Source organism: Sorex araneus, chromosome 9, assembly GCF_027595985.1.
Source record: "Sorex araneus isolate mSorAra2 chromosome 9, mSorAra2.pri, whole genome shotgun sequence".
NCBI classification, from domain to species: domain Eukaryota; kingdom Metazoa; phylum Chordata; class Mammalia; order Eulipotyphla; family Soricidae; genus Sorex; species Sorex araneus.
The window spans coordinates 41,932,274-41,946,787 of record NC_073310.1 but is presented as its reverse complement, the minus strand read 5'-3'; the positions used below and the strand labels follow the sequence as shown (position 1 = coordinate 41,946,787).

General features: G+C 39.1%; 1 protein-coding gene across 1 annotated transcript in view; it reads right to left on the bottom strand.

The window, feature by feature from the left end:
* Positions 1 to 14,514, bottom strand: part of CATSPERE (catsper channel auxiliary subunit epsilon) — a 105,525-nt gene that overhangs the window by 29,500 nt on the left and 61,511 nt on the right. Inside the window, exons 8-9 of the mRNA XM_012932032.2 lie at positions 11,874 to 12,316; positions 180 to 238 (exon numbers count right to left, since the gene is read on the bottom strand). Coding sequence (XP_012787486.2) covers positions 180 to 238; positions 11,874 to 12,316 — 502 coding nt within the window. The remainder of the gene's footprint in view (positions 1 to 179; positions 239 to 11,873; positions 12,317 to 14,514) is intronic.

Below are 14,514 nucleotides of genomic sequence, written 5' to 3'. Positions count from 1 at the left end.
GCATACTTAGACACGTGAAAACCCCCAAAGATATTATACCATTTAATTATAAGTTACATTTCATATTCATATATTAAAGGAATTAGAAACTTGTATACTTAAATGGTATGAATCCACTTAAATGAAATATTATAAATAAATGACATCAATGATATGTTTAATATTAAGTGATAACTTACTGTAATTTGAAATAATCACTTACACCCTCAAAATTTTCACTCAGATAAAATTCAATTTCCTGAAAAATAAAATTTAAAAGTTTTGCATCAAATAGGGAAATTGAAAATAGAGACAATCAGTAATTTTAAGGTAGTTTAAATCTCCTTAGACAATAAAGATACTGCATCTAGTGTGGAAAATTGTTCCCTAACAACAAACCCCAAGGTTGGGATAGTCCAGTGGGAAAGGCAGTTTAGGTCTTAGACTATAAAGGGTTACAAATGTACACCTACAGGAAAAAAATAGAGTAGATGACAAATATATGACTACTGCAAACCTGCACCCAGTAAAGAACAGAATAAAATATTTTAAGGTCTTAAAAATATTTTAAGGTGATGTAGAGGGCAACAAGGGCAAAATTGGACTCCTATCCTTTTAAATATAGCAGTGACCAGAGCTCATCTGATCTTATCTATGTCTAAAAGGCCTTAACCTGTTTTATTCTATGATTTCCTAAGTGCAGGTTTGTAGCAGTTCTATATTTTTTATCTATTCTACTCTTCCTTGTTATTCTTTCCTGGGTGCATGTTTGCAGTCCTTATATTCTAAAACCTAAAATTGGTTATTCCACCATTGTATTTCTTTATCATATGCATTCTGGGTTGGTTTTTCTCCTTCTAACTAAAGTTCCTTCCAGGTAGCAGCAACAGCAAATTGCATGACTTTATCTTTTCTTACGGCTGGATATTATTCCATTGTGTAGATGTACCATAGTTTTTGTATCCAGTCATCTATTCTTGGACACTAGGATTGTTTTCATGTTTTGGCTATTGTTGGTAATGCTGTAAGTAATCAAGTACCCTTTGGGTATAGGGATGCAAGTACCCTTTCTCTATATTGTGCTTTTGGGAACTGGGGTATCCAAGAAGCCGAGTTTCTGGGTCAAATGGAAGCTCAATTCCTAGTTTATTTTAGGAATGCCCATATTGTTTTCCAGAGAGGGTGGACAAATCAGCACTCCCACCAGCAATGAATGAAAGTCCCTTTATCCCTGCATCCTCACCAGCATCCAGTAGAAAACAAATCACTAGGCTGGATATGGGAAAACAAGTCAGTAGGCTGGGTGTGGGAATAAGACAGGAAGGGGGTGATAACTTTGGTGGAGGGATGAGGGGGTGCTTAAAGGTGGAAAAGTGTTATGTATAAAGTCCCTTTTAGCAACAGTACTATAAAGTACAGTGAAAACTTATTAAAAAACAAAAAAAAAAGCACCTCTTATAGGGGCAGACTGGTGGTGGAAGGCAAAAGGTGTGGGGGGTGGAGAAAAAAAGGACGGAGTGGTGATCGGTGAAGGGAAGTGGATGCTGGTAAAGGGATTGGTGTTGAAATACTGCATACCTGAAACCCAGTTGTGAACAACTTTATAATTTTATTGTGACCAAATTGAAAAAAAATAAGATAGGAAACTATCAAGACTTTATACTTTAAGAGGCCTGCTGATTGGCTATGTGAAATATCCGAGCCTCTGCTCTCTAGCTGTCCTTAATGTCTCTGTCAACGTAAAGAATGGTAGCTTGGGTGGGGGACAATATTGTATTGAATAAACGGCCTGTCTGTGAGACCACTGATGGCTCCCCAGGCTACCCTAAAGCTTGGATAGTCCATGTGTGTGTTTCTCCTTATGTGTTTGTTTCATTCTCTGCAAGCAACCTCCTCTGGAAGACAGAAGTTGTGGGACCAATCCCATCAGACAATTTAGCACTCTTCCATGTATTTTTTAATTACTTTGAAGCTGTAATTATGTATATGTTAGACTATTTTATTCCATTTACAAATTTCAGATTATAGCTATTTTCATTTATTTTGCCTTTTTTTCTCCTCCTCATTGAAATAGTATTTGTTTTTCATTTATTACTTTGAACATAGGACATTTTAAATTTTTTGCTTACTTTTTTTTAAAAAAAAAAATACCTGAGTTTTTTCCACTCTGGAGAAGCCAGTGTCTTCTTTTAGCATAAATTTCTCTCTTTCTCTTCCTTATACCTAAGTATTTTTCAATACAAATTATTTTGCTTTACAAAAAATATATACAAAAAGTTAAAATCAAAACCTATCTGAAGTTTTAAAATTACAGATCTTGTGTTGTCTATAATTTGGGAAACTAAGAATTTTTTTAAAATCTGGGTAGAGAGAAGGGTCTGAGAGTTTGTGGGGTATTGTTCCTTCTTTTTTGATGGTTTCAAGGATTGAAACCAGGGCCTCACACATGTGAAGGATGTGCTCTTCTTCTCTGCAATATCCCCAGCCACTGACTCTAAGAAATTATTTGCTTGAAACTTTAGTCTATTTTAAAAATACCTATTTGCCCTATGTAAATGTTCATGCTATTTTCTTCTCTCTACAATATAGTTTTACCTCAAATTTCAGTATTTCACAAGACTGTGATCTTTTTCTTTTTGAATCATCATCATCATCATCATCCCGTTGATCATCAAATTTCTCGAGCAGTCTCAGTAACGTCTCCATTTGTCCAAACCCTGAGATTTTAGAAGCCTCTCTCTACTTGTCCTTCCAACGATGCCGCATTGGAGGCTCTTTCAGGGTCAGGGGAATGAGCCCCAGCTTGTTTCTGGTTTTGGCATATTAATACACCATGGGGACCTTGCGAGGTTCTCTTATGTGGGCAGGAAACTCCCAATAGTTTGCCAGGTTCTCCGAGAGGGAGAAGTAGGCTATAAGATATCGCGCAGCCACGAAGTGGCCATGCACTTCTGGGAGCTTGCTTTTAAGTCTCTGGATGCTGGCCATTGACAGGATTACATGGCACTGGGGACAGTCCCTGGGTGTGACCGCCTAGTTACTGCGAAATGGAAAATCTGGGCAGAGGAGGCCCAGTCCTGATCCGAGCAGGCTTGGAGGTCTCAGCCCCAGGTTCCACACACCTGGGTTCCTCTGCCGGTTCCTTCATGTGTGAGGCTTGTCCAAACGTGTGGAGAGGGGCCTTGAGCATGGCTGTGGCTAGGCTCTGGAGGTCTTTGGCCACCAGGAGTTCTGCTCAGGGCGGGGAGGGAAGATGGAGCCCATCCCCTCCGAGGAGGCCCCCGGGAAGACAGCCAGGTGCGTGGACAAGAGACTCTCCTATTCTTTTTGAATAAAGCCATTTTATTGAACATCTGTCACTTTAGAGGCAAATAATCATAAACCTCACATTTTAAAGCATAGCAAATACAATTCCTATCACTGTATCACTGTGATTCCATTGTTCGTCGACTTACTCAAGCAGGCACCAGTAATGTCTCTATTACACTCAGCCCTGAGATTTTAGCAGCCACTCCTTACTCATCTTTCCCAATGTTTGGAGGCTCTTTCAGGGTCAGGGGAATGAGACCTATCGTTACTGTTTTTGGCATATTGAATACGCCACGGGTAGCTTGCCAGGCTCTGCCATGCGGGTGGGATACTCTCAGTAGCTTGCCGGGCTCTCTGAGAGGTATATATATATGTATGTTACTGTATTTGGGATATGAATACGTCACGGGGAGCTTGTCAGGCTTCCCAAGTGGGTAATAGACTCTAGGTAAATTGTCAGGTTCTCCAAGAGGGAGAACTAGGCTATTAGATGTTGCGAGGCCGCATTGTGGCCGTGTGCTTCTGGGAGCTTGTTTTATAGTATCTGGATGTTGGCTGTTGATGGGATTACACAGCGCTGGAAGCAGTTTCTGGGTGTGACTGCCTAGCTACTGGAAAATGGGGAATCCTTGTGGAAGAGGTTCGGTCCCGATACGAGCAGCCTTGGAGATCTCGACCTTGGGTCCTGCACATCTGGGTTCCTCTGTAGGTTCCTTCATGTATGAGGCTCATCCAAACATGTGGAGAGTGGCTTTGAGCATGGCTGTGGCGGGGTTCTGGACAGATCTTCAACTGTCGAGGCTCTGCTTAGGGCAGTGGGGGGGGGGGGGGGAGGGAAATACATCTCATCCCCTCCGAGGGTTCCTGGTGAGGATAGCCAGGCACGGGGGCAAGAGACTGCATCACTCTCTTCCAGGAGCTTGGTTTTATACAATTCCTATAATCCTAAATAATCCTAAATTGTTTTTTGGTAGTTATTTTTAAAGATATATTTGTATATATGTATATATACAAATATAGGTTAAAATAAGTTAAATAACTTAATGTAGCCTATTTTGAAATATAGGTTAAATATTATCATTAGAAGAAAAGGATCACTGCAAGGTTATTAAGGAATTGTGATTTATACAGCTATTTATATGCAGAAAACATCTCAGAGAATTAAAAGAAGAGAGAAATAGGCAGTCATAATTGAAGATTTTAGTTTTTTTCTCAAAAAATAAAAGAACAAGTAGAGTAAAAATTATTAAGTCTCTACTGGAGCCAACTTTCAAGGACTCACTTAATCCCCCCTATCCAGGTACAGGCCTGGTTTGGGTGGCATCTGGAGCTGCATGGGTGGGCGTGAGCAGAACCGACTTCCAGGCCCAGATCTCTTAGGGATGGAAATCCAGATGGGCTGTGCCACTAGCAGTCAACTTCCAAGAACTCGCTTAATCTCCCCCTATACAGGTACAGGCTCGATGGGAGTGGTGTGTAGAGCGCAAACATGAATTATTCTCCCCCTCCATATTCCATAAGAACCATAAATTGTCCTTTAGTTGGAACTTTCACTAGGGCAGCCCAATCACCAAAATCACATTAGGCCAGTAATTCATTAGCCCCACCTCAATTAATATTGTACCAAAAACACAACAGTATCAGTGAGCACTAAAGTCTAAACTGCACAGATAACAATGATAAAGCAACGCAAAAGCCCACCAAGCTCAGTTAGTTAAGAAACTAGTCCAGAAGACCCAACCGGTAATGAAGAGCTAGACAACCTCTCTGACAAGGAATTTAGAAGGAAACTACTGTGGATGCATAGGGAACTAAAAGAAACAATGAAATGCACTGCCAGTAAAATACAAGAGAATTTGAGAGCAGAAATGTGGAAAGTGCAAACAAAATTACAAACAGAAATGGACAGATCTGAAAAACCTTGTAGGTGAATTGAAAAACTCAGTGGAAGGCCTCAGCAGCAGAGTAATAGCTGCTGAAGACAGAATCATTGAGCTCCAAGATGAAGTGCAGAGGATCTCCAGACAACAGTAAAAAATGGGAAAGAGCCTCAAAAAATACACCAACAGATGTCAAGATAAAATCAGGATGAAGCCAAAAGGAATAACTTAAGAATCACTGGAGTCCCAGAGGGACAGGAAGAAAACCCCGATGAAGAAGAAAGTGTCAAAGACATCACTGCTAAGATATTCACAGAACTGAAGAGCACACAAGACCAGATTCAGGAGGCCTGAAGGGTACCAGCTAGAAGGAATCCAAATAAAAATACTCCAAGACACATCCTGATCAGAATGACAAAAACCAAAGACAGAAACAAAATTCTGAAAGCAGTAAGATCAAAGAAAGAAATTGCCTAAAACGGAGCATCCTTAAGATTTACAGCTGACTTATCTGATGAAACCCTCAGGGCCCAAAGACAGTGGCATAATATAATGAAAAAACTCAATGAAATATTGCCTCACCAAAAGTACTTTACCCAGCTAGACTCTCATTCATATTAGAAGGAACAACACACAGTTCCACAGACAAACAACAACTCAGGAACTTCATAGACTCAAAACTATGGTTACAAGAACTACTAAATGGGCTATTTTAAGATAAGCCAAGCTACTCAAATACACCAAACTTTGGCAGAAAGATGGGACAAAACCCCATAACAATAATGTCTCTTAATTGCAATGGGCTAAATGCACCAATTAAAAGACACAAAGTGGCAGAATGGATCAAAAAATTGAATGCAACATTCTATTGCCTGCAAGAAACACATCTGAACAGTCAGAGCAAACACAGACTCAAAGTCAAAGACTGGAAAAGAATTCTGCAGGCAAACAACTCCCTCAAAAAAGCTAGCTGAGGTGGCCATTCTGATATCAGACCACATTGATTTCAGACTGAAGAAGGTCACAAGAGATAGTGAAGGTGATTTCTTATTGATCCGAACATCAGAAGAATTCACACTCCTAAATGTATATGCACCTAATGCGAGACCAGCAAAATACTTAAAACAATTACTCATCGAATTGAAGAAAGATTATAGATGGCAATGCAATACTAGTGGGAGACTTCAACACTGCTTTATCACCTCTCTATAGATCAACCAGACTCAAGCTTGGCAAAGACATACTTTATCTGAGGGAAGAAATGGAAGAAATGGCTAGTAGATATATACAGGACACTTCATTCTCAAAAAGTTGAGTACACATTCTCCTCGCCTGTGCATGGGACATTCTCCAAGATAGACCACATGCTTGGCTACAAAACATACCTCCATAAAATTGAGAAAATAGAGATTGTATCAGCGATCTTCACAGACCATGATAATAGAAGTGAATCTCACATACAAACAGAAAATCAAAACGAGTGGCTTAGAAATGAAATAAAAAAGGAAATCAAAAGATTCCTGGACATAAATGAAAATGAAAACATGAGTTATGATAACTTTTGGGACATGGCAAAAGCTGTGTTAAGAGGAAAGTTTATAGCTCTACAAGTTATAACTTGTAGAGGAAGTAAGTTATAGGAAGGAAAAAGGAGCCCACATAAGTAACCTAACCTCACAGTTTAAGATATTGGAGAGTGAAAAACAAAAGGAGCCCAACCTAGGCAGGAGGAAGTAAATAATAAAAGTTGGAGCAAAAATTAATGATATGGAAGCCCAAAAAACAAACTAAAAGATCAATGGAACCAAGAGCTGGATCTTTGAGAAAAAAAAAAACCACAAGATTGATAAAACTCTAGCAAGACTCACAAAGAAAGGGAGAGAGAAAACCCTAATAAACCTAATCAGAAATGAAAAGACACATCACAACGGAAACTACAGAAATTCAAAGGATTCTCAGACATAACTTTGAGAATCTTTATACCACAGAACAAGAAAACCTCGAGGAAATGGATAAATTCCTGGATTCCTATGGCTTCCCAAGGCTGACCACAGAAGACCTGGAGTACCTGAACAGACCTATAACCATTGAGGAAATTGAAACGTTAATAAAGAGTCTTGCCCAAAACAAAAGTCCTGGCCTAGATGAATTCACTAGTAAATTCTTCCAAATCTTTAAAGAAGACTTACTCCCAATCCCTTTTAAGCTTTCTAAGCTTTTCCAGGAAATTGATGATTCAGAAACACTTCCAAACAGTTTTTATGAAGCAAATATCACCTTGATACCAAAAGTAGAGATACTACAAAGAAAGAGAATTATAGGCCGATATCCCTATCGAACATAGACACAAAGATCCTCGACAAAATCCTAGCAAACATAATCCAATGTCTCATCAAAAAGACCATGACCAACTAGGATTCATCCCGGGGATGCAAGGATGATTGAATGTTCGTATGTCAATCAACATAATCCCTCATATCAGTAAAAGAAAAGACTAAACCCATATGATCATATCAATAGATGCAGAGAAAGCATTTGACAAGATCCAGCACAGGTTTATGATGAAAACTACCAGCAAAACGGACATCGAAGGAACTTTACTCAATATTGTCAAAGCCATCTACCACAAAACCACAGCAAGCGTTTTTCTCAATGGGGAGAAACTAAATGCCTTCCCTCTAAGATTGGAGACAAGACAAGATTGCCCACTCTCACCACCTCTGTTCAATATAGTACTGGAAGTTCTTGTGATAGCAGTTAGGCAAGAAAAAGATATCAAGGGCATACAGATTTTTAAAAAGGCACCTATCTTTATTTGTGGATGATCTGACACTATACTTAGAAAACCCTAAAGACTCTACAAAAAAGCTCCTAGAAACAATAGGTTTGTATACTAAAGTGGCAGTCTACAAAATCAACACCCAAAACTCCATGGCTTTCTTATATACAAATAATGAGAGAGAAGAAACAGAATTTAAAAAAAATCCCATTCATAACTGTACCTCCAGAAATCAAGCACCTCGGAATCAGCTTAACCAAAGAGGTGAAGGACCCATACAAGGAAAATTACAAAACACTTCTTCAAGAAATAAAAGAGGACACTAGAAAATGGAGGCACATCTTCTGCTATTGGATAGGGAGGATTAACATTATCAAAATGGCAATATACCCAAAGCACTATGCAGATTTAATGTGATCCCTATCAGGATACCCATGACAATTTTCAGAGAAATAGGCAAAAAAACTCCTGGAATTCATACGAAACAGTAAATCCCCAAGAATGGCTAACACAATCCTTGAGATAAAGAAGATGGATGTCATCATCTTCCCAACTTCAAACTGTACTACAAAGCAGTAGTAATTAAAACAGCATGGTATTAGACTAGAAACAGACACACAGACCAATGGAATGGAGTTGAATATTCTGTCACAGACTCTCAAATATATGATCACTTGATATTTAACAAAGAAACAAGAAATGTGAAGTGGAATAAGGAAAGCCTTTTCAACAAGTGGTGCTGGGAAAACTGGACAGGTATCTCCAAAAATATAAACTCTGACCTCTGTCTAACGCCAGGCACAAAAGTCAGATAAAAGTGGATTAAAGATCTCAATATTAGACCTGAATCTATAAGGTATATGGAGAGAAATGTAGGCAGAACCTCCATGACTTTGAAGCCAAAGGCATCTTTAGGGATGAAACACCACTGACCAAGCAAGTGGAAAACAAACATAAACAAATGGGACTACATTAAACTAAGAAGCTTCTGCAACTCAAAAGAAACAGTGACCAAAATACAGAAAGCCCACAGAATGGGAAAGATTATTCACCCAATACCCATCTGATAAGGGATTAATATCCAGGATATAAAAGACACTAGTAGAATTGTACAAGAAAAAACCTCCAACCCTATCAAAAAATGGGGCGAAGAAATGAAGTTTCCTCAAAAAAGAAATACAAATGGCCAAAAGGCACATAAAAAAATGCTCCACACCGCTACTCATCAGGGAGATGCAAATCAAAACAAAAATGAGATATCATCTCACACCACAGAGACTGGCACACATTTAAAAGAACAAAAGCAACCAGTGCTGGCGTGGGTGTGGGAGAAAAGGGATGCTCCTTCACTGTTGGTGGGAATGCTGACTGATCCAGCCTTTCTGGAAAACAATATGGGCAGTCCTTCAAAAACTAGAAATTGAGCTTCCATATAACCCCGCAATAACACTCCTGAGGATGCAGAAAAGCACAATAGAAATGACATCTGTACCTATATATTCACTGCAGCACTGTTCACAATAGCCAAAATATGGAAACAACCCGAGTGCCCTAAAAAACATGACTGGTTAAAGAAACTTTGGTACGTCTACACAGTGGAATACTATGCAGTTGGTAGGAGAAATGAAGTCATGAAATTTGCTTATAAATGGATAAACATGGAGAGTATCATGCTAAGTGAAATGAGTCAGAAGGAGAGGGACAGACATAGAAGGACTGCACTTATTTGTGGAGTATAAAATAACATGACATGAGGCTGACACCCAAGGACAGTAGATACAAGGGCCAGGGGGGCTGCCCCATAGCTGGAAGACTGCTTCATGAGTGGAGGGGAGAAGGCAGATGGAATAGAGAAGGGATCACTAAGAAAATGATGGCTTGAGGAATGAGTTGGGATGGGAGATGCATGTCAAAAGTAGATAATGGACCAAACATGATGACCTCTCAGTGTCTGTGTTGCAAGCTATAATGCCCAAAAGTAGAGAGAGAGTATGGGGAATATTGTCTGCCATAGAGGCAGGGGGAGGGTGGGAAAGGGGGCAGTATACCCGGGATATTGGTGGTGGGGAATGTGCACTGGTAGAGGGATGGGTGATCATTGTGAGATTGTAACCCAAACATGAAAGCTTGTAACTATCTCACGATGATTCAATAAAATAAAATTTAAAAAAGTGATCAAATTTCAAACCTTAGTTTTTCTACCATTGTCTTTAAAGCTTTTTTCTCCTACATTTAATTTACTAATTTAGTTTTTGGGAGCCACACCCACCGGTAATCAGAGCTAACTCCTGCTCTGCTCCGAGGGATCACTCCTGATGGGGCTTGGGGAACCAGGACCATATTTGGTGCCAGGGATCGAACATGGGTCAACTGCACGCAAGGGAAGCACTATCCCCACTGCACTGTCACTTCAGTTGACTGTTCTTTTATGTTAAAGAAACTAAAAGGGAATTGAAAAATAATGCATCATAAACACAATTGTGTAAGAAATGAAATGGGTTATTCCCAGTGGACCCTACAAGACTCACTTATATGTATTCCCCTAAAGAAAAATATTTCAAATATATTAATGTAGTTTTTAAAGATTTTCTGATTTAATGACTTTGGAAATAACTGAAGCCATTTGTCATATTGAATGAAGAGGCTCTCTGTTGCATATGCTTAAGGAAACTGAGTTTAGAAAGACGAGGTATGGAATAGAATAAATATTATTTGAGACGGAACATATGTAACATATAAAATACTTATGCTATTATACTAGTTGTAAGGTATATAAAATAATACACAAAGTTCACTTTTTAAAATTTAATGTGGTCAATTGCTTGCAAAGATGGCTACACTATTTCCTCTTGCAAGTTCCTTTACAATATAATCTTACTGTTCTTCCATTAGAGGGTGGAATCTATTTCTATATTCTGTTTGTGTTGGCCTTGTGAATTACTTTAAGGATAACAATATGTACATATCTAGGCCTCTACTTTTCATTGGTCTTATTCTAACCATCTTGAAATACTTCTGACAGGCTTTTACTTGAAGAAACCAGGATGGCTTTTAGAATAGAGGCCATATGAAACAGACAAGTGGTCCATTTGAAGCCTAAGAAATCTGTCTGCACCGGGGCTGGAGTGATAGCACAGCGGGTAGGGCGTTTGCCTTGCACGCGGCCAACCCGGGTTCGAATCCCAGCATCCCATATGGTCCCCTGAGCACTGCCAGGGGTAATTCCTGAGTGCAGAGCCAGGAGTAACCCCTGTGCATCGCCAGGTGTGACCCAAAAAGCAAAAAAAAAAAAAAAAAAAAAAAGAAATCTGTCTGCACCAACTACTTGACTTATGGATGAGGCCAGGTGAGATTTAGACATTACTAGATAATCATGACCTCTTAAATAAATATGATAAAACAAGCAGAACTGTCCAACTATACACAACCCAAATCACTGACTTATACAATTGGTTGTTATTTGAAGATACTATATTATACTATAATAGATATTGTAAGTATTTATTTAAATTTTTTGTATTTATTTTTTTCTCTACCAAGATTCTCAATTATACAATACTGTCAGTTGTAGTGCATTCCATCACCATATCTATCACCAGATCACCAACATCACATCTGCCACCTGAAATAAGGATCAATATCTCTGAGCTCTCAATTAAGACCTGAAATGTTAAAATGGAAAAATATGGTCCAGATATATGGCTTATCATATTAACTTTTAAACTCTTAGATTTTTTAATATTCCTCAAGCCAAAGCTATAATGGAAACATTTTAAAAGTATTTTACATTAAAATCAAATGAAAACTTCTAATATAAATTTACCTTAGGCAGAGGGCATACTTGTTACAGGTGTGGCATTATGTGAGCATGAGAACATTTTTTAATAGCATTGTAAATCACAGAATCTCAACTAAAAGAAACTTGCCTTAGATTTATAGTTTTGTCCGAAGGAAAATTCATAGCTATTCTTTTCTCTTATTTCTAAAATGTCTGGTCCATAAGATTCCATAAGAATATCCATGCCAACATCTTCTGGATATGTTAGTTCAATCAAAAAGGACAGATTCTGTCCCTTATCTAAAATATAGGTGTTCCCAAGAATGTCATTCTGAAATTCAATGTAGGGGCACGTATCTTTTATTTTGAAAGCTACGCTATCTACCTCCAGTTGCAAAGGATAAGTTTCAGTATATACATTGCCAATTTCCGAAACATGTATGAAAAATATTTGACCAGTTGGGCACATTGCAATTATGTATTTTGTTGTGCTATTGGTCCAGGAATGTAGCTTTAGTATCCGTTTATTATTATTCTTGAAAAAAAACATGACATTGTTTTCCAATTTTACAATGAAGTTTCCCAAATAATCTGGAAAGAAAAGAGAGAAAAATTTGTTTTAAGTAACCATACCTTAACACTGCTTCATATCAGTGCACTTTAAATAAAAAATATTATAATGACTTAATATTTATATAGTTTAAAAATTAGTGTGTATAAGCACAAACCTACAAATCAGCACAGTATTAAGGGAATATCTCCCTCACTTCATAGTTAAGCAGCAGTGTTTTCTTTGCTTTCTCTTCGTATTCATTATCATTTCATTTACATCACTGTATCACTGTAATTACTGTCATCCCATTGCTTATCGATTTGCTGAGCGGGCACCAGTAAGGTCTCCATTGTGAGCCTTCTTGTTACTGTTTTTGGCATACTGAATACACCATGGGTAGCTTGCCAGGCTCTGCGGTGTGAGCGAGAAGCTCTTGGGAGCTTGCCGGGCTCTCCGAGAGGGGCGGAGGAATCGAACCTGGGTTGGCTGCATGCAAGGCAATTGCCCTACCCGGTGTGCTATCACTCCAGCCCGAATCTATGAAATAAAATTTACATTTCATTTACATAGATTTAAAAAATCTTTATTTAGTGTAGAAAATAATGAGCCTGACAGGAATGGCATTGTGAAGAAGCACTATGTTATAGACTGAATTGTGTGTACACAAGCTGAGTGGGGCTGGAGTGATAGCACAGTGGGTAGGGTGTTTGCCTTGCACGCGGTCCACCTGGGTTCAATTCCCAGCATCCCATATGGTCCCCTGAGCACTGCCAGGAGTGATTCCTGAGTGCATGAGCCAGGTGTGACCCAAAAAGCCAAAAAAAAAAAGTACACAAGCTGAGGCTGTAAATCCCACTGTGATTGTATAAGGAGACAAAATCTACATTCTTATACTTAATATTTATAGGTGAGTTTGCAGAGATTGGACTCTAATTCCAGAGGAAGTAGTAGCACTGTTGTAGCACTGTCTTCCGGTTGTTCATAGATTTGCTTGAGCAGGCACCAGTAACGTCTCCATTGTGAGACTTGTTACTGTTTTTGGCATATCGAATACGCCATGGGTAGCTTGTCAGGCTCTGCTGTTCAGGCGGGTTACTCTTGGTAGCTTGCTGGGCTCTCTGAGAGGGACATAGGAATCGAACCCGGGTCAGCTGCATGCAAGGCAAACACACTACCCGCTGTTCTATCGCTCCAGTCCTATGGTTCTAGAAGCTTAAAATGTTCAAAGCCCATTCTTTCAATAAATTATAGATCAATAACCTTTTCCTCCTTATTTTCTGGAAGTAGTGACACCAGAAATTTCTTTCTGTCTGCAAGTACATAGAGGAGAGTTCGTGTGAGGACACAACAAGAAGGTGGCTGCTATCTTCAAGCCAAGAAGATAGTCCTCCTCAGAAACCAAGATTGCTGATATACTTATCCTGGACTTAAGAGTTTTCCAAACAATGGAAATTAATTACTTGGGCTGGAGTGATAGCACAGTGGGTAGTGTGTTTACCTTGCATGAGGCCAACCCAGGTTTGATTCCCATATGGTCGCCAGATGTGACCATCCCACATTGTCCCCCGAGCACTTCCAGGAGTAATTCCTGAGTGCATGAGCCAGGAGAAACCCCTATGCATCGCCAGGTGTGACCCAAAAAGCCAAAAAAAGAAAAAAGAAGAAAATGAATTACTGTTGTTTGAGACTTCTATCAATTTTGTTATAGCAGTCCTCTTAGACTAATACCATTGGGATAAGCAAATATGTAAGCGTAGGGGAAGGTACCTCTTCAGAAACAGTCCGTAAACATTAACTTTGTCTCCTTAACAGAGTACTATGTTTAAATCACAGTTTCATAGGTGTTAGAGTTCTTGCTGATTTAACTCCCTGGCCCATCCGGATTAGACGATCTTCTGAGGAGGTCTCAGGAAGAAAATGCCATGCAGGATAATGAGTCCCACTTGTACCCAGGCCAGATGATGGTGTGGTACTGTCATCAGAGGATCTAACATTTCTTAGAGATCAGAGATTGACTGACAATGGCTGGGCTTGGAATGGGATATCTCACCCAATGGGCCACCATGCTTCATTGATTTAGCAGACAGGGTTTTTCCTCTTTTTCTTAAAAACATTTTAATTAAAAAGTCATGATTTACAAAGTTAGTGATAGTTGAGTTGTAGGCATAAAATAATACCAATCCCTCTACCAGTGTCAACTTCCTTCCACCAGTGTTCCCAGTTTACCCCCACTTCA